Source organism: Cataglyphis hispanica, chromosome 1 (assembly GCF_021464435.1).
Source record: "Cataglyphis hispanica isolate Lineage 1 chromosome 1, ULB_Chis1_1.0, whole genome shotgun sequence".
In the NCBI taxonomy this organism is placed as follows: Eukaryota; Metazoa; Arthropoda; class Insecta; order Hymenoptera; family Formicidae; genus Cataglyphis; species Cataglyphis hispanica.
Genome location: NC_065954.1, coordinates 10940670 through 10964882, shown reverse-complemented (window position 1 = coordinate 10964882; position 24213 = coordinate 10940670). Strand labels below are relative to the sequence as shown.

The window sequence follows — 24213 nt, the reverse complement described above, 5'->3', positions numbered from 1 at the left end:
TGATATTTCCGATATTCAAGTACAGAGTGCGGGGAAATAAACTACTTTATATAAGCTGCTTCTCTAATTTGGTGCGATTACATTCAGACTTACTGTGAAAATCGAAGCTTGACTATTCCTTTATGCTATTACTCTAATCAAGACGGAGATTAAGCCAGTTGTTATTGATACTTGCATGCCAATGTACGTGATCTCTGATGGTTATATGCAAGTGCGGATCTCAAGCGAGGAATCAATTAACGGTGTTACCTTAATAATGCACATGTTCGAGTAGTTAGGTTTAAGCTTCGTACGCTAACGAAGCAAAATTGCAGCTTAACTCTTCGATCCCAATCTATCTGTCTGTAAAGAAAAGCTCGAAGCTTATCTACGAAAGATCAATTTATGCATTATATGTGCATCGCAAAAAGAGAGAGAGAGAGAGAGAGAGAGAGAGAGAGAGAGAGAGGCTATCCTTCGATTCTCAAAAACATTTTAATTTTAAGGCATTAAAAAATATATATATGTATATATATTTAAAAAAAATATATATATATATATATATATATATATATATATGTTATAAGAAAAATTTTAATTTTTTAGAAAAACAGAAAAATTTAAAACTAATGTATATATATAAATATATTAGTTCTTAAACATCTCTGTTTTTTAATTTATATAATATATATACATATATATATATTAGAGAAGTATATATGTATATATATATATATATATATATATATATATATATATATATATATATAATTTAATGTTTGACAATAGGCATCGACGATACACGTTTTCACTAGTTATGTTTCACGGGTGTTATGTCCTTCCGTCCATAATTTATGGATTTAAACGCTTCGAGACGAAGTTGCCAGGACAGCTGGGTCTGCGACTAGCTCTCTAGCTCTACAAGTTCGTCGATGCGCTTTCGTGCTCGTGAGCTAAGCGGCTCTCAGTTGCAAACGCTCTCGCGAAACACGCCGTATCGTGACGTTATTAGAAGCGAATTTCGACAGCAAACAAGCCGCGGCCATAATGAGGATTTAATCACATTAGAGATACAATATAGCATGAGGATACCGACAAATACAAGAACTTTTGGGCAAGAAACCTTTTAGGTTCATCAAGTGTTTATTTGACCTTTTACCTTGACACGATCACTTGGCCGTGATAAGGATCCTTCTGTCAAAGAAAATTAGATAAGAAATTTACGTTTAGCCTAAAGACGATTTTAAAGACGAAAGTAAGACAACACTTGGCGTAATTAACGACGAGTGTTTTTCTAAGAAAAATTGTATTGAAATTTTATTATTAAAAATTATTTAATATTCAAGGCAGTTAAGAAATGGAATTTACTTTCCAATTAATTTATGTCTTTCTCTTTCGTCCTCAAAAGTGTAGTCATAAGTATATGCAATGGTTGTTTATATACATACACAATATATGAAGCAGATACATATGCTCAATATAAGTCTCAAAAAGTTTGTTATTAAAATTTTTCTTAAATTTAGTATTAACAATTTTTTATAATTAATGCAAGATTTACGTACATTTCTTTCCGCTATATCATTTTACGATCTTTTAATAAACAGATTATACATGTTTTTTATTAGCAAAACGTAATTGTGTTTATCTGTGCGTAAAACTATGAATTTTTAAATATATCTCAAGTTACGTATCAAAGAGAAACGATAGATATTTGTCGACAGACAATGATATGAATCTAGTTGATCTGTCTTTTCTTTTTACGTATGTAGGTATTTGACGTCGAGACACTCTACCGCGCTGCTTGATACTCAAACACACGGTATGTAACAGAGAAGAAGAAGTACGGTTCTCTCCCTTGACAAAAGTTTTCATCGCGGCAAGAGCGTGTGGGCTACCGCGGAGGAAAAGAGCCGCGGGGTTGAAAGCACGAAAGACGACGTACGTAGAATAAATATTAATGCGACTGTTCGCTTCTTGCATCTGCCATCTGCTCCATTTCAGTCCCGACGGCGGCACTCCACGATCAAATTCTCATTGTTTCTACCTTCTCTCACCTTTTCGGTCGTACGTATCTCTCGGCTATGCGAAATTCTCGTTCCTTTTTTACGATCTCGGTTGCGTACGCGATACATCTATAGTTTTGTCGCGAATATTTGTAATTTCCTGACCTCGCAGATCGCGCTTGGCCCGAGATGAGATTTGCGATTTATCTCGCAGATTTTATTTTATCACATTTTATGTAACACTCGGACGCGTCGCGATACATGAACTCACTTGCGAAGTAACAGCAAACAATCGTAAAAGCATCACTGAATTACCTATTGTTAAACAGAGTTTGAAATGTCTTTGTGATTTATTGCTTCAGTTGCGACGGGATAAAATGAGAGGAGTATATTTGATTTCATGAAACAGATTAAAACGATCGTAACTTGTTACGTAATGTAATTGTAGAACTAGATATATTAACAAATATGACAGTAGATTCACAAATATGACAGTAGAGATTTTGACGATAATATGAAAATTCTAGAATATTATACTTTCCAATTAATCTAATCTATTTATAATCTGCTATATTTGAAAAAAAAAAAATATAGATATACAGAAATGTATATAGACATATAAACACATAAATTCGTTTGCTTTCAATCCCAATTAATTAAATTTTTTTAATTTTATAATATTTTAATAAAATATTACTACATTTGCTTTACTAATAATATTTATTTTATTTTGTATATTTTTTAACGCCATGAGAAATTTTTTTTTCAATTTGATTTTTAAATGTTTAAACCAAGAATTTTTAAACATGCACTTCCGTCTTTGAAACTTCGTGAAAAAGAATAAAAAAGAATCCTAGTATCAATAGACGCTTTAATTCACTGATTTTTTTGAAGTCTTGAAATATTTGAATTCCAGACTTTCGCTTTTCTGATTAAAATTACTCGAATTCTCTTTTCTTACTTTTCGTAATGTAGTAGAAGATGAAAAAACTTACTTCTCGACAAAATGCAGCAACGGCAATTTTCTGCGATTCCAGTTAACGAAAGTGTATGATTCGTAAAGCAATCTAGCGTCGCAAAATTTGATGGTTTCGTTTAGAAAAACCAAGTAGAGAAAATTTTATTTTCTCTTATTGTATTAGTAAACCTCTGGATATATTTTTTCAAGAAACGCCAAATTAAGTTCAGGATTAGCTGAGTCATGTTAGAGAGTTTTGAAATCTAAAACATATAAAATATATAAAACATCTAAACACATAAAATATCTATTATTATAATATTTTAAAATTACGGTACACATTTTTTATTTTTACACAAATATCTGATAACGAAATTTATGTAATTTATGTAATTGACTGATGTGACATTATCAAAACATTGTGTATATTGTAGCATTTTAAGAAACATGGCAATTTTATCATCGCCTGTTGAAAAAAAAGGCAAATTTAAAGTAACCTAAATATTAAGAAGAAAATTTAGCTCGCACGAGTGATTACTGCCGAAACGTAACGAGCAAATACTCGACCGGGTTTGCTCGAAAAGTGTATTTCTCCTCTCTCGAAACTCGTATCAAGGATTGAACTATCGCGGTGAACTGTTGGAGAGGCGAAAAGGCACTTCACCACTTGCTTCGACCCGTTAAAATATTTACGTCACTAAAGGAATATAGGGGCGATGTTCGCAGTGATTCTCTTCACGTCGAGTCGTTCGCGTTGAAGAGAGAAAAAAAAGCGATGCCCTTCGCTGCACCGGCGATAGCGAATTAAAATGCTAATTCGTCGCATTAATTTCCATCTATTACGGCCGCTTATGCGCCTTTACCAGCAGGAAATAAGTTTAAACGCTTCCACGTTTGTCCAGGGCGACACTGCATTTACGCAAAATGTGCACTTATATCTTGTTACGTTATTCAGAATGTGTTACGTAGTATTAAAAAACCAGCACAGCTTTAGTTCAATCACATTAAAGAAGAATCTATAATGAAAAAACGCATTACAAGAAAAAATTTCTCAATTAAATCATTCGGATAACTTCAATGTTACTATTATATTATAATATTATTATTTCAAGCACATTCAATTATTTGATGTGTGAAATAATAATTATTTGAATTGGATATATACAAATATTTGCAATACTCAATATATTATAGATAAAGTATTTCATATGTTTATTGTTTATTTTATGCAAGAGATATTTTATCACAGTCATTAATAGTTGTTCAATGTGTTGCAATAATATGCATTTTACGCGTATCAATGCATGAGTGCAATGGAATTCTTCGGAGCTCCAGCTTTCTGCTATGTATTACGATCGATAAAGTATTCGCTTTAATGCTCTTAACTCTCGGCAGACATTTTATCGAAATGCGCGTGTAGGATTAGTTTCGTTTCAACATTTGCTCGATCGACTTTTTCCATACTCGTCTATCGCATCTTATGGTCGCATTAAATCCATGCTTGGAATATCCGTATTTTTCAATCCGACCACTTGTTGGACAGAAATATCATTGCATTGCACTGGAAATTTTTGCATTAAGAACTTTTACGATTGTAGTTTTTAATTTATTACGGAAATAAAAATTTTGTGAAATTCAATTTTAAAACTTTACGAGCTTATTCACCTACATTATTTATTACAAACACGAGAAATAATTATTTTAAAATTTTAATGTGTATAAAATGAAAAAAACATTGCTTTATTTAGAATTTCTCTTTTGTCTTGGCTGTAAAAAAAAAGTAATGTAATAAATTATGAATAAATTAAATAATTATAAATAATATATTTTATTGGAATGGTAATAATATTATTCGTGAAGATAGTTTTCGCGCGAGGATATTGTGAACAAACATGAATTTTCATAAAATAGCCGAAATAACAGTCATGCCAAAAGTTTACTAGATCCGCAAAATTAGCGCAAACTTTCACGTCGCGACAAAGCAATTTAAAACTACTTCCTTAAAGTGGAAGCCGAGTCATACCCAAGAGGATAAAGCTGTCCATCCGCGAGATAAGACGATAAATATCTTGACACGCATGCCTCATAAAAATGCTAATTAAATCGTCAAAGATTTACAATTTCTCTCGATAGGGAATTATTAAAACACATATCATATTTATCATTGAAATTCACAAATAACAATTGAAAACAAATATTAGAATTAAGAATGTATGTGACATATATCGAAATATTAACAAAAGCATTAAAATTTCATAGATTGTTCTACTATTTCTTCTGAATATTTGTGCAAAAACTAAGTACAAACTCTCTTAACGGTTTGGAAGTTATTTAAATTTAAAGTTACTAATGATTCTAATGAAAATTGCCTATTGAAGCCCTTATTGACAAATTCGACAAGGAAAAAATATTACCAATGAAATTTTCTCATATATTAAGGAAATTCTAATAAATATTTGTGCAAAACTTGATTTAGATCCACTAATTCGTTTAAAAGTTATTTATTAAAAATTGTAGAAAAATATTATCTGTCTCTTTTTCTCTTTCTGCAAATTACTCGTTTTTCATTGTTTTTTTGCAGTTGGTTTCAACGGATATTCACGATCAAAAGTTTTTACCATAAATTAGGAAAAATATTAATTAAAACTATTTTTTTTTACGAAAACATCAAAATAATCCATATTATTTTGTGATACTTTAATTTTCCTCATAACCCAAATTTATTTCTTTAATTTTTTAAACAGTATAAACGCAAGAAATATGTTTTTTTTTAAATTTTGACAATTTTTTGCTACTATTGTACATCCAGAACATTCTTAAGATCTCATTGATCTTGCCGACTTTAATTTTTAATGCTATATAGACGGCGCGCGTCAAGTTAAACATTCTCGTGTTTTCGTAGGACAAATTTTTTCTTACATCATCGCGATCCGGATTCAGCAAAGTTACATTGGTTTTAATTTTTGGACAAAGAAAGGAAGTATGTGCGAATGGCGGTGCATTCTCGGCAGACCAGAAACTTTACCCGCTCCTATTTTCGTCCGCGTGAAGAAATGTGTTTACGGGTACGACTTGAAAAGTTCGCAGGGACATCGCGTCTTGACAGTCCGTCTCGGTGCAAGGTGACAGAGGGAGAGAAGGGAGCCATCGCGCGAGAGAAACGAGTTTTGCGCTCGTCGGCGATGATACGCAGGATATTGCTAGCGATGCTCGTCGAATGAAATGCAGTAAGACCCTTTCAGTTTCGCCTAACTTTCCATCATCCCATCGCTTCCGCGTCAGACAAGCACATCCTCTATCAGGAGAGGAGATGGCGAGATATTTTTTCGCGCATGACATAAATATCCGGTCGCGAGTGTGCTTTTCTTGATACTATTTGCAAAGATGTTAAAAAAATTAAGTTATAATATGCTTACAAATTTTTACTATTTCACAAAGAAAAATAGTATATATTTATATTTTATAAATATTATAGATATGTTATTTAATACTAACAGTTGCATATTATTTACTATTGATAAATGTAATACTATATGAATTTGCAAAAGTTGTTGGAATAACAGTTTACGAGCACAAAATTGAAAAACTTGTGCAGATTGAGCTTTGGTAACTCATTGAGAAATCGTGTCGCACGTACATACCCTCGGGAATAAAACATCTGCGAATTTGAGACAAGAAAAGATTTAATATACTTTGTAGCTTTTTTAATTTATCAAAGACCAAAGTTATCTAGAACTTTAAATCATACGTAAGATTCTAGTAATTGTAGTGTTGATATTTTTTAGAATTTATAACAATTATATAAATGTTTTATAAAATTAAAAATTTATAAAAAAAATTGTAATAATCAATTTGATTTAATATGTATTTATTTTCCTCTCCCATCTCCATCTTTATTTATTAGTTTTTTCTCAATTCTTTCAAATGACAGCTATACCAAAACTGACTCTATCAAAAGTTCTGTCTCGGTCTTGTGTTTGACATAAGCGAGAAACTTTTCGATCTAACTTGCCCCCGGCTAAATTATAAATTTACTAATTTCAGATGCGCGAAAACTTACAGATAAGAAGAGCATTTTCAACAAACTCTAATAACGTCCCGGCCAATGACAAATAGCGTCGGGTAAGTAATTAGCTGACCCTGATCGTTAAAGAGTCAAATGAAATCTCGCACCATTCACGATTAGATCCATCAGCGAGTCGACCGCCAGCGATTTAAAGTTTTCACGAGCTTGAGTTACAACGAAGAAAAAAAGAGCTTTAAAAGTAGGTTAATATTCGTCATTAAGGCCTGTTACATGGAGCACATAGGAGCAAAAAAAAAAAAAATAAGAAGATAGAACTTTACAATCATGAGTGAAATTTGTTCCGTCGTGGTTTTAATATGACAGTATGCAATATTCTCTCTCGATATATTTCTCCTTATTTAAAAAAATTAGGAGAAACGTGAAAGAATGCTCTCTCCCTCTCTCTCTCTCTTTCATATATGTAAAATTTGATTATTTTATTAATTTTTTCTATTTTTCACAGTAAAAAAAGAAATGAAAAAAGATTTGAAATTTAAAAAAAGAAAATATAGTAAAATATAATGTGTTTTATCCTAAAATGTATGACTTAATGATGCTGTATTATATTACTATTCTACTCAACAATTTAAATATATATAGCTTATATCATGGTAAAATAAATTGTTAAGACAAATCATTGAATAAATACATCATTTGACGAAAACATATATTGCTGGAACAATATAGTCCGAAATGTGCCCACTTTGCAAAAAAAGACTTTTTTAAAAACTGATTGTGTGTGTATGTGTTTGTACATTTGTACATTTATTTTTGCGAAATAAATTACTTTCTGTGAAAGTCTGAAATATGAAATCCAATATTTGCATAATTATCTTTTTTTATGTTCTTTATTTTTTTGTACATTTTTTATACATTAACAAAATGCTCACGATACTAACTTGTCATCATTGTTTCAATCAGTCATCAAAAATTGATAATAAATGTTACAAATATTTTTCTAATTTCACAATTATAGTTGCCGTTAAATAATTAAAATTTGAATGAATGCTGCTATTATTTTCGTGTCATAAAAACGTTTGTATTAACGCACATTAAAGGCTCAACAGAAGATTGCATAAAAGTATCATATATATATATATATATATATATATATATATATATATATATATATATAATGTATAAAATATATAGAGAAAAGAATAGATATATAATATTTAATATACATGTATATATATATACATATACATATATAGATATGTATGTATGTATGTATATTAAAATATATGTAATATGTATATATATAATGTTTAATTATATAAGACAATCTGATACAATTTTTTTTATCTCTGATCATATTTTGTATTTTTGATGTGCTAGCCTATTTGTAAAGAAAAAAAATTATGCGCGGCAGCAATTAATGACGTTGTTATATTCATGGAAACTCTATTATGATGATGCTTTATCAGAATTGTCAATAATATGTCATCCGAATTTTTAAATTTTTTCATTATTTTTAATTTGTTTCCTTATCCCAAGTTTTGCATTTCAATTTAGGATTCATCGGACTGTCTACTGGACAATCAAATGCCTCAGAGAAACCTTTTATATTAGCCAGATTGCTATTAATTTGCGCTTTAGTAGTACTGATATTAATAAAATCTTCTTTATAAGGAAGTGTTGTCCCGCATGTTATCTTTAAAATAAATTGTAGATGCAATTATAATTTATACAAATTGTAGATCCAATTATAATTTATACAAATTATAGAACAAAAAAGTCTCAGAAATAAAAACACTTTCACTCCTGATTGCTGCCAACCAGGTTGGCAAAAAACGGAGGAAATATGCATTTCATCAACCTTGGAGTGATTGTAGCCTTATTGTTAGTTCTCGATAACTACAGCATAATTTGATATCATCTTTTACTTATAAATTTTTAATTAACCAAGGATGATTTTTTATAATAATACATACGTATATAAATTTGTTATATAAATATGTTATATACATATACATATATCTAGACATATTTTCAATTTACCATTGCATTATTAAAAAAGAACATTCTCTCCAGGATTATACTTTTCTTTTGAAAGTCTTTTGATTGGCAGCAACTATCTGCAGCTGCGTCACTTGTTTGCATGTCGCTTAACATCGATAATGACATTTTTTTTTCTAATGCCATGAAAGCGATTTGTGTGCCAATGAAGTGTGTGTTAATATATGCTCTATTCTTAGCAAGATTTTCATACAACTAAAATCAATTTTAATCCGATCGATGTAAATTTGTTGTAATTATAAAATATAAGCTACTAGAAATTCATGATTATATGCCACACATAATTTTGCCTATATTTTTGCACTTCTTAGTTGTTATAATAAATGTTATCAAAGAAATAAATATTAATATGAACAGGCAAATTTTTATCATAAATTAATACAGTGATGTACATACTTGAATATATTCTAGATTCTTGGTTGTTACATTTGGAGTAACACTGCGATATTGTTTAATGTTATTCATAATTGATTTCAAGAGACATTCTGATTTTCTTTCCAAAGCTTGTACGACTCCAATATCATATTTTACATTGCCATAATCGTCAAAATATAATCCTATAAGTTTTCCATAAAATAAATAAAATAGAAAATGAAGTTGAAAGTTTATTATATAAAAGTTAAAACTCACCCATATACAAATTTGCAATGTAAGCCAAGTGTTGTCCGATAACCGAACCTATTCCGCCGTAATTAGGGGCACTGAAAAATAAATTATAATTTTAAATTATAAAATAAGATTTTTCTTTTCTTTCTTAATAATATTTTATATTTTATTGCACTTACAAAGATTTTGATGAGAAATACGGAATTTGCATGAAGATAAAAGGTATATCTGAAAGTATTATAAAAAAAATAAATTATGTGTGCGTGTGAAATTTTATTTGGGTCATACATCGCGCGCCGAATATTTTACGCTAATTGCAAACTTACATATCTCATTAGATTGCTGATCATAACTGAAATTGTCAAATAACAGATCAAATGGCCACCTATAAGTATAATATAGTTTTATAAATGAACAACACACATGTTTGATTAAAGCTAAATAATTTTTTAATAATAAAAATGCACCCATATGAATTCTTATCTCTATGCGCAGATTCACGGAAACTTCTTTGTTTTAATATCGTATTTCTATATTTTATGATAGACAATATATTTGTGAAATAATTGTCATCAATTTTCAACTAAAACAAATTCAAGTTATTTGCATTTATAATTATTTATATAACAAAAAATTAACTTCATGTATACAATAGATTCCTACTTCTTTATACATTTGCGCCAGTATTTTCTGATTCCGGTAGCAATCAGAAAAACCAATGTTCAGTGATATATTATTAATTTTTTCTACCACAAAGTTTTTTGTCAAATTATTTAGCCATATTAAAGATTTTATATAATCCATCATCTCATTCTTTATGTCATTAAATAAGTCGTTTACCTTAAATAGCGAAAATAATTTTTAGAAATTTTTTTGTCATTTTTAATTAATATTTTTAAATAGAATGGATTTATAAAAATTTACAATTAGAATTTCTATTATTGAAGTCACTGAACATGTCTCTGAATTATACATATACGATGAAATGAAAATATTTTTCATTTCAAATTCTCGAATACATTTTAACCACCTACAAGATAAAAAAAGATATTTTATTGAAATTCTATCCAAAAAATCCAAAGTTACATTTAGTATTCACATTTAATATTTACAACTCACCGCTGTTCTTGTTTTATCTTATCGTGAAGTTTAATATTGTATGCATAATAAAGATCTAATTCAATATCTCTCATTTGCTTATTCAAATTACCCATAAATATACTCACGGCGTGCCATTGTAAATAATTCACTGTGGAAAAATAATTAAGTATGACTTTTCATTTCTATAATCGAAATATTGTTTGATACATTACCGATTACATGTTGCGGTGTGTCACTTAGCAAATTTGCCAATTTATGTAAACTATCTATATTAAACACGAGGACAGTTTCAGAATCATCTACAGTTGTGCCAAGTAGTTTGGAGGCAATTTGTATTTTCTCAAACCAATTAATCTAAAATAATATTGATAAAATGAAATTTGTATATTGCAAAAAAATTATAAACATTAATGAATAGAAATGTGATTACAAACAATTTTATTAAATAGCAATATTGTGATGTTAATACTCTATTTTTTATTAAAAGACAAATATCACATATTAATACATATGTACAACTTTGAATATTACAATTTGAATTTACAACTTAAGAATATTACTTAACGCTATATTTTGTTAAGAATATTATTTTATGCTATATTTTGTCCAATAGATAAAGCTTACATAAATTTTATTTTTTTATTTTATATTAAATCGAATATAGGAAACATACAACAATATCAATAATAGAAACGTTTTAATTATTTATATTAATTATTGTAAAAATGATATTTATATTAATATTACCTTTGCTGTAGCATGTTGAATTCCCGCAAGGTCGTAATATTCCTGTAATTCCGCAATCGTCATTTTATTACCAATTCCAATGATTTCTTTTTTGTGTCCAATAATCTATGCAAATGTTAAAGCAGATATATGTGAGTGTATCCACGGTTTTTATATTATATATATGTAAAGTTTCTTGCATAATGTTAAGATGAATAATTACATTTTTTAAAAATATTTCGAATTTAATTAAGTCTTCTACATCATTGCGCAGTTTCTTTGTCGGAATTCGAATTCCTTTATTTTTTGCAAAAGCACGTACTACCTTCATTATTGTGTTTAAATACATATTGTAATGTTCATATATATATTGTGTATCAAATTTTAATTTGTCACCGTAAGACAGAAGAGATGGATATATCTGTAACCATATTTGTTTACATTATGTGGACAAGTCAAATATAAATCGGACTATTATCAAAATATTCTTAGCGCACACCCAAATCATTTTCCTACATAATTTCGACTAAAATCAAAGCATTTTTGACATCGGCTTAGCAATTTTTTTATTTCCGTGTCATAAAGAGTGCGTATTTAAAGCTAATTGCTCACGGAAAAATTCGTACCTATATATCATACCCATATATGCAAACAAAAAACACATACTCATACATAAATATATGTAAATAGAAATATATACCACAAATATGCCAAGATTATCATAGTCAGTTGAATATGATATATTGAACAAAATAGAAAAGGTATATAATTTAAAATAATTATTGTCTATCTTTTGCCAAGTATAATTTTTCGCGTTCCACTCTTCTTCAGACATTAAAATTGGCCATCCTCCAGTGGCATCCAACATTTGTTGCATGGGTTTTATCCCTCTTTCTTCAAGAGAGTCTGCCATGCAATAGATATGAAAAGATAAAAATGGTATTAAATAATTGGAAACATATTTTTAAAATTTATTTAAAAAAATAGCTACTAATAATTACTAATTAATTAAGCTACATTGAAAAACACGCATGTAATGTAGTTTTTTAAATTGTTTAATATTAATAATTATTGTAAACATATTATGAAATTTTTAGATTAAAACTTTTTAATTAAAAGTTAGAAAGAATAAAAAATAATTTAAAAATTAATAAGAATAAATGAGATAAATAACAATTATTTTCTACCTTGATCTATGCATGATCGATATAATTGTTTGACTGTTTTTGTGAATGGGGAATCATTATATGTTGTATATTCTAAAAATACTAAAAAAAAAAACTTGTAATATTACATTGCTATCATTTCATCGTTAAATTTTTATGACAATTGTAATACTGTTAAACACTTTTCAAAGCATTATTTGTATATGTGAGATTTTAATTACATATTACATAGTGGAAAGATAAATACATACATTTTATACGATAATAAATCATATATTCGTTATAGTCTTTGATAGACCATTTCGAGTGAAATAGAGAATTAGCTTTGTCCCAACTACCGCAGATTAACTCGTAAAAATCAGTGCATGGCTCATTGGGAATGCTTTTGGTATAGTTCATCAATATCTTTAAAAAATAATTTAAAGAAGAATATCCTAAATATAAAAAACGGAGAGTAACATCAATTAAAATTTACATGACTATATATATATATATATATATATTCTTTTTATTATTTATATTTAGAATAATATATAAAATTATATATTTTATCAATAAAAAAAAAAGTTTAAATCTGAATTTTAATCTACACGTTTGCTATCACGAAAATGATAAATTAATTTTTGCATTATAAAAGACAAATATATAAAATATATGAATAAAAGATAAAAATCTCTAATCTAGAAAAATATTAAGAAAGAAATTAAGTTTGTTTACAAAAATATCGTGTTGATTAATATTAGATTAAATAATGCTTTAAATAAAATAATAAATAAATAAATAAAAATAACCTAACATATTGCAAATATCGCTTTCATATTCATAAAAGCGATATTTGCAATATGTTAGGTTAATACATCTTATCTATAAACCATTTCAATTGCGATAGTCTCATCATATGCTATATACAAGATGTGTCGCGAGGAAATCAACAAATTTCTAGAAATGTGTTCTCAAAGTCTAAGGAAAAAAGTTAATATACATTATAGATCAATTTGACTCGGTTATCGAGATACAAAGAATTTAATTAATTCTTGTCAGTAACACATATTTCTGACAACGATTCCGTTTCTTTCAAAACATCGATTTCTGTTAGATACGCAGTATGTGACTCTAAATATTTCTTTCGCATCGAAGATTAGGGTTTGGGTAGTGGCAAGGTTATAGCCATACATTATTATTACTACTATAAATTTTCGAATACATTTTGATTGTTTAGACTATTTAAAAGTGTCAAGTGATTTTCAATAATTAATCTGATTAAGTGAATAATAATTACATAAAAATAATTACATAAAAATTAAAAATGCCTAGTAATTTTTGTCTAAAATATTAATAAAATTGTTTATAGCTCAATAAATGAGTCGAATTAACTTATAGTACATATCAACTTTTTTGCTGCAAATGACTTTAGAACACATTCTAGATGTTCGTCGATTTCCTCGTGAGATATCTTGTATAATAATGATATCTTGCATAATAATGCACAGTTAAATATAATTAAATGACTGATACTATGATTTTGCTTATGTATTGGTATTTATTAATATACCGTAATTGTCAAAATTTGGAATACACCCATCGCAAAATTCCTTATGTATGTAATATGTTTCATCGTCATTATTTCTAATACATGAAGCACATGGTATGTTCTCGTACATATAACCATTAACGCCAAATATTGTGACAATTATTTTAAAATATCTGCAAAAAACCAAGTGATTAATTTATAATCATCTCACAATAAGAATAAAGAAATACTGCTACGTTTGAAAAAGTCATCGTTAACAACATCATGAACTTATCCCATAAATTCGAATTACAAGACATATAATTATGTTTGTATACATGACACGTAAAATGTTTTCAACAGAATAGTTTAGAAACAGAAACTAGATCAACAATCTTTGCATTTATTTACGTAAACATAATCACAAAGGTTGTTTCAAAAGCATTTAAAGCAAGATAGAAAAGAAAAACTTTTAATTTCCTATTGTTATTTTTATATAGTAAAATACTGTAAAATTAGAAACTTGCACGCATAACATTATTAGACATGTAAACTTATTATTACTTATTATTCATTGCATTGTAATTATGTAAATTTGATGTTTATATAGATATAATTAAACTTTGATTTAATAGAATATAATATATGATACATTAGAAAGAAATAATGTTAAAAGAAAATACAACTTACAACGTTAAGCGGCGCATGCTGTTATTATTCTAGGATTCGTCAGATACAACAGTTACATGCCGACTAGGCAGTAAGATGTTTTCGTTATTCGTTAAAGTCGACCCCTGAAGCTCTCAAGTAAGCCGATCAAACACGAATAATTACGATTAATGACGATCAATGGTAAACATTTATGTTTTTCTCCCGCCCTATTTTGAAAGATGATAGCAAGTATTGCATATATTTATTTCCTTATAAAATAATATCAAAGCAGTGAAAATAAATTAATTAAAAATACAAAACATACAATAATTTTCAAAACAGCTTTTATTACACATATGATAGTATATATTTATCCATGGCATGTTTAAACTGAAATATTTTGTTATTTCATGAACAGAAACAAACATAAATTATTATATGGTTTCTATACGACGAAAAGAATTAAAAATCATTTATATTGTTTCTGTCAAATTTTTATTTTTTAACTATATTTTTTTATATAACTTATATTAGATAAAAAAATTTTTCTCTTATTTATTTATTTTCTCACTTTATTTTGGCACCTTCATAGGTGAAAGTAAAATAATAGCTGGATAATCTTCTACATGATATCTTACAATGTCTTTATTAGCAGGAATCATTATGTTTGTAAGCAATATCTATAAAATCAAATACGTTATTATCCGATTAAAAATTCAATCATCTGAATTGATCTGGAAATGTTTGTTTTGATATAACAAGGAATTTTTTCTTGTGTTTCAACACTCAAATATATGCAAATTGTAATCTTGATTGCATCAAGACTGTCATATATATCGGGACTTCTTCTCTTTATAATTTCAAGTCACTTGATAGAAATTATCTGTAAGAATGACTTCTTTCGCTATCTTAATATGCATGTGAAAAGAAAAAGCCGCGAGATACTATCTTGCTATTATAATCAAAATGAAAATTAAGATTATGCTTTTTCTTTTGTGATGCAAATCTATATATCTTCGTCGAGACAAAATTGAAACTTTCAGGGCGTATGGCACACATATTTGATGTGATATATGCGAATTAATGAAGGAAGAACTCTAAATGAAAATGTTGCTGCTTGAACACGGGCAAGAATTTGTCTGTGGAATTTAAAGATATGCTGTACGATTTACAGGTCTCACCTTCTGCCGATGAATGTAATTTGACGCAGAGAATCTCCGGACTGACATAGAATCTTGCATATAATCACAATAGGAGATTAATTAAACAATTTTATAAAATAACAAAATTCACGAAAATTAGATGTAGAAACTATAAATTTGCCTTTAAAATTAAAATAGTTTTGAATTAAACATTAGAGTTATAATTTTATCGTTCTCGGAAATAGAAAGACAAATGTATTCATTGAAAAAGAAAAATCAATGACAAACTCTTGTAATGAGAAATAGTACTGAAAAATCTTATAGATAACAAAGTATGTCAGAAACGTCATTCCTTATAATATAAATGAATTTACACCATCGAACGCGCGTATATTTGCATTCCACGACTTCACGCAAAAACTCGTCGCGTAATTAACGGTGCCCCCTGGCCTGGGTCAAAATACGGTTCTTCACGGACCGCTGACCTTTCAACGGCAATTGAAATCCACGCAAGCGAGAAACACCATGCAGTTTGTACCTCCATAGAGAAATGTACGCATTCGGAGGGAGGGATGGAAAATGCGCGCTTACTTCGCCCACCTGCCGGCTCATAATGCGCGGAGCAAACGGCTCGGACATTCTGATAACCCTGCATTATTACAGGTATGCCATGATGGGGACATGGTTCTCGCGGAAGGAGGGACATATAAAGCGAGACTTTCGAGCAACGATACGATTCAACGCGCGAGACCATGCCTATGGCCATTATTGTATGGCCCTTCTCATTGTTCGACGTCGGACAATCGAGCTCGCCATATACGCTTACGTTTCACGTTTTTCATCCGGCCGTGAAAGCTGCGCGTATATCGATACGGGAAGCCGTAAGAACCCGTACAACACCCTTCCTATGTTGCAGCATTAAAATGAAAATCAGAAAGTCATTTATTAAGCATTTATCATGTGATTAGTATTATTTGATGCTTGTTGCACGATAAGAAATTGTAGGATTAACAAGATTAACACATTTATAATTTTGAAGTTTAATACATCTTATTAATCTCTTATCTATTACATCTAAAATTTCTAAATAATGTAAATATCCTCAGATTAATCTCAGAATCAAAACATGATTTGTCTTAAAACTTTAGGTATGCAATTAGAAAAAAGAGAATCTTATTCTCTTTATTTAATTCGATATTATTTTATAATATCGTATTGTAAAAAAAAAATCTTTGAACTTAAGTATAGACTTCACTTATAATACATGCAAAAAGCTCTTCATTTTTTTCTTCTTTTTATAACAAAAAATTTTGCGGAAATTTATTACTTTTTAATAAAATATTTTTTATTGAAAACCAGAAACACTTGGACAAAATATTCATATGTACAAGTTCTATGAGAGAAGTCCCGTACTCTTGCGGTGTAAATTTCTATTATAAACCAAAGCTGTTTCGGCGAAATTTTTCTAACGCGAGCTTTGTCTCTCATGTGTTCTGATATTCTCCCAACATTGCCGGATGATCATATTTTCAAGAAAATATATGACTTCAATTTCGATTCTTCAGGATTGCCTGAAACCGATTTGCTTCGTTTCGCTCTCGTTGGTCTCGGGATATTCGATTTATATTGCGAATCTAGCTTTACTTTCTGCTGGCCTGTGCTGTAGCTTGGAAAATATTACGCAAGAGATACTGTAAACTTTTGAAGAGAAATACAGAAACGCATAAAAGGCACACAGTCCTGTGTCTGACCAAAATATTATCATACACATCGACTTTCCTAAAAAATATTTTTCTTTAAGTATGGTTTCAATATAATCATAAAACAGTAATAATAATACATTAATTTATAGTTATCAAAAATAAATAAAACCAATCAAAAAACATCATCATTATTATTAAAAACTTATCATTATTTGGATATGTAGCTATATTAAGGATGTATGTGACATATATCGAAATATTAACAAAAGCATTAAAATTTTATAGATTGTTCTACTATTTCTTCTAAATATTTGTGCAAAAACTAAGCACAATTTTCTTAATGGTTTGCAAGTTATTTAAATTTAAAGTTACTATTGATTCTTATGGAAAATCGCCTATTGTAGAACTTATTGACAATTTTGACAAAGAAAAATATTACCAATAAAATAAAAATTTTCTCATATATTAAAGAAATTCTGCTAAATATTTGTGCAAAATTTGATTTAGATCCACTAATTCGTTTAAAAGTTATTTACTAAAAATTGTAGAAAAATCTGTCTCTTGTTCTCTTTCTGCAAATTACTCGTTTTTATTGTTTTTGCAGTTGGTTTCAGAGAATAGTCACGATCAAAAGTTTTTGCCATAAATAAGAAAAAATTTTATATAAAACTATTTTCTTTACGAAGACGTCAAAATCCATATTATTTTGCGATACTTTTAATTTTCCTCATAACCCAAATTTATTTTTTTAATTTTTCAAACAGTATAAACGGTAAGAAACATGTTTTCTTTTTAATTTTGACAATTTTTTGCTACTATTGTACATCTTTAAATACACGAGAACATCCTTAAATACACGAGTGACTAAAAGAAAACATTAGCAACATTATACTTTATTTTTATTATCGTATATGCATAATAATATCATGTATTCACAAATTAATAAAAAAATGTAAACTAATAAAAAAATTAATCCTATATTAATATATAATATAAGAAATATATATTCATGTCCTTTAAAATTGTAAAAATCGTTTTAAGTTATCTTTACATATCAGATTTAATCGCGGGGGAAGCATGCAACGGAAAATTTAATTTACCCAATTATAGACGCACAAAGGATATGTCATATCCCATTGAATGGAAAATACGACGATATTCGCAGATGAAGCCACAAAGGCTGGTCAGAACAATATTGCGCTGCAATACCGATATAGTAAAAGGTGATATTCCATGGAACAGTAACGATACATCACAATTTTGCCTTATGCTGCAAAAGTCACACCAATTTCCAATATTGAATTTATCAAACATTAATCTCATTATTTATTACATCTTATTAATCTCTTATCTATTACATCTGAAATTTCTAAATAATATAAATATCGTCACATTAATCTCAGAATCAAAACATGATTTGTTTTAATAAAACTTTAGGTATGTAATTAGAAAAAAGAGAATCCTAGTCTCTTTATTTAATTTCGATTACTTTATAACATCGTATTGTAAAAAAAAAAAAATCATTGAACTTAAGCATAAAGATCAAACTTTATAAAAAAATTAAGTATTAGAAGATGTTTATCCAAGGTTTGATAACAAAAAGATTATTCTATTAAAAAATATTGTTTTGTTTCACAAAAATTTAGTCAGTTCAAATGCATATGCACATAGATGCATCTGTTTTGTGCATCTTGCAACATCTTTTCTACGATCGTGAAATCTAATATATAATATAGTCGCGACTTATAAATCAGAAACGACCATAATCTCTCGCTCAGCTTTATTTTCTTTCCACGTAAGACGTAGAGTACGAGCCAATTTCTTATGCGACAACAGAGTAGTCGGCGTTTTGAGGAAAAGAAATATAAAAGTGACGAAGTGCGTAGCGAAAATATCAGCAAGCCAGAAATGCAAACCGAATCAGCGACATGAATTATGAATTTCAATTTAAATTATTAAAAACCATTATTCAGAATATATATCCACAGACAATGCGCGGTATTAGCCAGATTTTCTTAAATTATGAACACTTTGCTGTAGTAATAGTACAGCCGTTTCATTGACAATCGATAAGTTTCTTGAAAAAACAAAGTATTTTTTACATTAATATTGCAAAGTATATAAAAATATATACACATATTTTTTACGCTAATAATTTAATTATTAATTCTTACAAGCTTTCATAACAATAAAGACATTTATCTCTGTATCTAATTATTTTATGTTATACTACAAAAAAAAATATATATATATATATATATTATAAATAAGCGTATATAATTTTCGATGTATACTTGATAAAATATTTAATTAAGCAATAAATTCGATTCTTAAAGTAAATAAAGATAACCTACATATCGGTCCTTTGAAAATGTAATGTAAACAACAACATAAAGAAACAAAAATTGGGAGGGAGGAAGGAAGGAAAACGAAGTAAGAATATACATACAATTTTATTAAAAAGGTTATCATTATTATTATTATTATTATTATTATTTGTCATATTTATATATTTTTTAATAATTTTTTTAAGAACATCCGAAGCACAGGACAGATTTCATACGAGAGTGATTCGGAAACTCTTGGCGATCACACAGTGCATTAACGCAAATAAATTAACATATCACATCGGGCAGGCGAAAATGCCGTAGGCGCCCTACGACGATGTCGTATTCAATGCCAAGAACACACTGGCGGTTAACGCGAGCAAAATTCTACCATTTGTAATCATGCCGCATGAACGGGCACAGCCACGTTTCTAACACGGGAGAGCTTCCCACATCTCGTGCTTTAATTAATTCGAGGTTGCGGCGAATCTCGCGACTATTCTATATATCGTCCAACGATTGTGTCCGTTTTTACGTCGAAACGTCTGTTACTCGCGAAACTTACTTTGCAACACACACGTATATTATATTATTGTTTTGAACGTATTAGCAACCGCAATTATTTATTTAACGTACCAGTTTGCGAGCATACGTTCAATCATGCAAAAAATGATGATCATTAATGATGCGATAAAAAAAATGTTTAAAGTTGTGATCAAAGAAAGAGTATATCAACCTCAGAGTTTCATATATCGACGTTAATGCATTAACGTGTACTTTTAAAATTGGAAAAGGAATTATGTCATTCATCATTTAGTTTTAATCAAGAGTATTAAGATAATACAATATAATCGTTATGTGCACATAAATGTAATACAATATATAAAAAAAATTTCCCTTCACTTTTGTTCAGTAATTTTCTGTATATCTATACATATAATCCTCTTGATATACCTCGGAAAGAATTGTCAATATTGGATAGTGATCGATATCGTTTCCGGCGGTCATCTGTGCTCGCGGACAGACATTTATCAATCCATAAAATCGATCGATGGACTTGTCAATGGAACGATAGATTTGGGGCGATCACAAGCTTAGGATGTACGTTTGACAATGACAAACCCAGTGGAGGGAGATTAGAAAGTCTTTGTGCATGCCAAGAAGCTGACCATTGTGACCGAAAGAGAGGCCGGAGGAAGCTGTTCTTTTATCGCGGATGACAGGACCGATCTTCTTTTATCAGTGCAGATATTTGTAGCGGCGAAAGGCTGACCCGCGGCCTTGCCGCAGCCAATTTTATACCGATGTATTTTATTGCACTTCTTTTTTATAAAATGCCCGCGTGTTCCCGACCTTCTTGCTCGTGACGGAAAGTCTGAAGCGCAAATCTCTCTTGTTAAAAAGAAAAAAATAAAAGATAAGACAGAAATTTCTAAAATTTTGTAATGTGTATAATAAATTTAAAAAAATGTTTTTAATATCACTATATCGATATACATATATTATAATATGCGCGATTATTTTATTGGAATATATCTGTATGAGAAATTAATGAATAATAAGCAGGTAATAAGCGTAACTGATAAATAATGATAAATATAAATAATAATGATAAACTGATAAATGTTAAATTTTATCAGGATCAATTAACAAGATCGCTTATCCTTTTCTACATATTTTATAATTAATTCCTTTATAATTACATTATAATTACGTTATAATTTTAATTCATTATTATCTGGTTTCGAGATAGAATTGCGGTATCAAGAATTAGTAGAGAAACATATTGTACTTAAAATTTATTATAAATTACACATGAAAACTGCGTACAATATTTTGGCTCAAAGAAGACCCAGCCGAGTAAATTCGCTTGAAATGTTGACAGAACCCCATGTCATGTTAATGAATAATATATAACAGTAGAGCAAAACAAAAGTTGTTTTGTCGATGCGGAAAGCTGACAAACACCTCTGTGATAATATCATTTAAAATTAATCAACAGCAATGCCGAATAGATGTCTCTTGCGTAACATTCGGTAGCCTCGCAAAAAGGAAATGTCCGAACGAGAACACCGAAACGAGAATCGGAGTAAGAGAAATGAGGCATGAATCACCTCTATAAACAGGTTTACGCCGTTGAATAGGCAGAATGATGCCACTATCGATTTTCAATCGGTCGCAGAAGATTTTTTTATCTTACAAAAATCGCATTTTTTTTTACGATCCAACCCAACCAAGTCCCCTCAGTGAGACGCTGGCTGGCCGGATTTATGAGGATAGTAAAAAGCGGTCGATTTACTATAAAGGCGACAGTTTTCCATTTCATACTACATTTTATCACGCAAATAACTGCGATACGGATAAGAAAATTATATAATAAAGCAACAGTATTAAGAGACACGAAGACGCGTTGGTTGTTGTGATAATGATGATAAAGAGAACTTTTATAAAGCTCGCTCAATCACTGTCGGAAATTTTTACATTTATTCCATTTATTCGCTCACGGAAAGACAGAAAGTCTGAATATCACATATAGCAAATAAATTTTGTTTTTTTCTCCATATTTTTTCAATTGAGGAAACTTTTTAAATTACAGATTCTAGTTTCCGTATTTTGTAAATGTGAATCCGTCGTAACGACTGATTGCGTGCAAACATACCTGCATGCTTTTTTCGACTAGTTGTTTTTCTGTCTTCATGTCTCGTTAATGTACGTATATAAATAGAAAGCAAGAACATTCACATATATTTCACTTTGATTAATTGTGCTTGACGCAATTGTATAATTGAAATAAAATAAGCTTAAATAAGCTTATTAAGTTAAAAAAGAATGAAAGAGAATAAATACAATTAAAAATTTTCCATCAAAAGCAAGAGCTAAATCTGGCATATACAAATACCATTTCAATAAAAGTTTATTTGATAATAACAATATTAATAAATGTTGGATTTTTGTCAGCAGTGTTTACATAAAGAATAAAAAGAGATAAATAACAATACAAGATTATTGATTTATATTAAATTTCGCAAACTTCCCAATGTGATATGTCGATCATTTTGAAGTAAACAAGCCGGAATTCTGAGCCTGCTAACACAAACGATGAAAGCGGCATAATAAAATAAATCCCACGATTTGATGAGTAGCGGCGTTGCGTAATAGGATCAATATGCGAAAGCTCATATTTATTTATTTGGAAGGCGTATCTCACGTTACATGTAAAGCTGCCAAATGTTGAACTAGATAATGTTGAAAATACTATGAGTGCGCTGTTATACTTGTGGCGCAATACGAAATGGCGATAATTAGCATGACACGTCGGTCGTGTAAATTGCTTTGTCACAACGAGACGTAATGGATGTTTATTGCCATCGCGGTTCTATTGCCCGTAAACTTTCCGCTAGATCATTGGATTTATCCCGCGCCGCGTTTAACTGCTCTCGCGGAAACGTGTCTAGTGTGCTGATACACACGGGCAGAACGGCACGTTCCATCGTTGAAACTTGGGAATAATGAGCTTGGCTAAGGCTCTATGACCTATATTCTCGCCCGGCATTTACCGATAAATGCAGTTGTCCGATGCTTTAACGTTAAATGCCATCTTTATTTGATTATACAAACAAAAACGGTCGACCAATTAAACGGTCAATCTTTAGCGCGTAAATGTATATTGAAAATAAGCGAATCTCCGAAAATAATTCTTATCTCACAATTGCTTTCTTTTATAAGAGATAACGATCGATTAACAGCAAGAGCATCGCAAATAGGTACTTAGGGTATACGAAACGTAATTACAGTGTCGGCAACTACGCCGTATTGTTGTACAACGCCATGATTAAATTCGCCCACCTCTCGCACACACAAGGATTTAGATCCTTGACCTAATCGTTGTTACATCCATAGAGATCTGATGACCTACTGTTTCATCGGTTGGTTACGAGAAGGGGGCTACACAGAATCCAATAACTCATATTTTTCTATAATAATCAATACTCACTGTTATTATATGAATGATTATATAATAATAATTGTATATTGTTATATATATATATATATATATATATATATATATATATAATTTTATATAATAATATATGTATTGTTATATAATACGTATATTATATATTGTATTATTATTTTATTTCAAGATAACGATCTACGATATAGTCATTATTGCGAAACGTGTCGAGAGCGCAACTTGTCAAACACGAGTATCATCGATTTAATGCAAATTTATGCCAGGGCATCTCTCTTTGCGC

At 29.3% G+C, this 24213-nt stretch overlaps 1 protein-coding gene across 2 annotated transcripts; it reads right to left on the bottom strand.

Moving 5' to 3' along the window:
* Nucleotides 1-8239: 8239 nt before the first annotated feature.
* LOC126849926 (membrane metallo-endopeptidase-like 1) lies at nucleotides 8240-14929 on the bottom strand. 2 transcript variants are annotated; one of them, XM_050592343.1, is made up of 18 exons: nucleotides 14825-14929; nucleotides 14177-14328; nucleotides 12876-13058; nucleotides 12646-12726; nucleotides 12159-12364; nucleotides 11682-11879; nucleotides 11480-11584; nucleotides 10945-11086; nucleotides 10751-10880; nucleotides 10556-10661; nucleotides 10295-10471; nucleotides 10099-10214; nucleotides 9958-10016; nucleotides 9811-9859; nucleotides 9656-9726; nucleotides 9422-9582; nucleotides 9008-9220; nucleotides 8240-8660 (listed from the first exon to the last, which is right to left on the bottom strand). In XM_050592343.1, the coding sequence occupies exons 1-18, from the start codon at nucleotides 14839-14841 to the stop codon at nucleotides 8481-8483; spliced, it is 2346 nt and encodes a 781-aa protein (XP_050448300.1). In that variant the 5' UTR covers nucleotides 14842-14929; the 3' UTR covers nucleotides 8240-8480. The 2 variants fall into 2 exon arrangements, with proteins under 2 accessions (XP_050448300.1, XP_050448310.1); XM_050592353.1 differs by lacking the exon at nucleotides 12646-12726.
* Nucleotides 14930-24213: the final 9284 nt, after the last annotated feature.

Bases quoted from the DNA above. Each gene is read 5' to 3' on its own strand.
- LOC126849926 (XM_050592343.1), bottom strand. The intron at 13,059-14,176 runs GTATATTAATAA...TTTTATATTTAG, and splicing joins TCCAAATTTTGACAATTACG to GATATTCTTCTTTAAATTAT. The intron at 9,860-9,957 runs GTAAGTTTGCAA...TAATACTTTCAG, and splicing joins TCAGCAATCTAATGAGATAT to ATATACCTTTTATCTTCATG.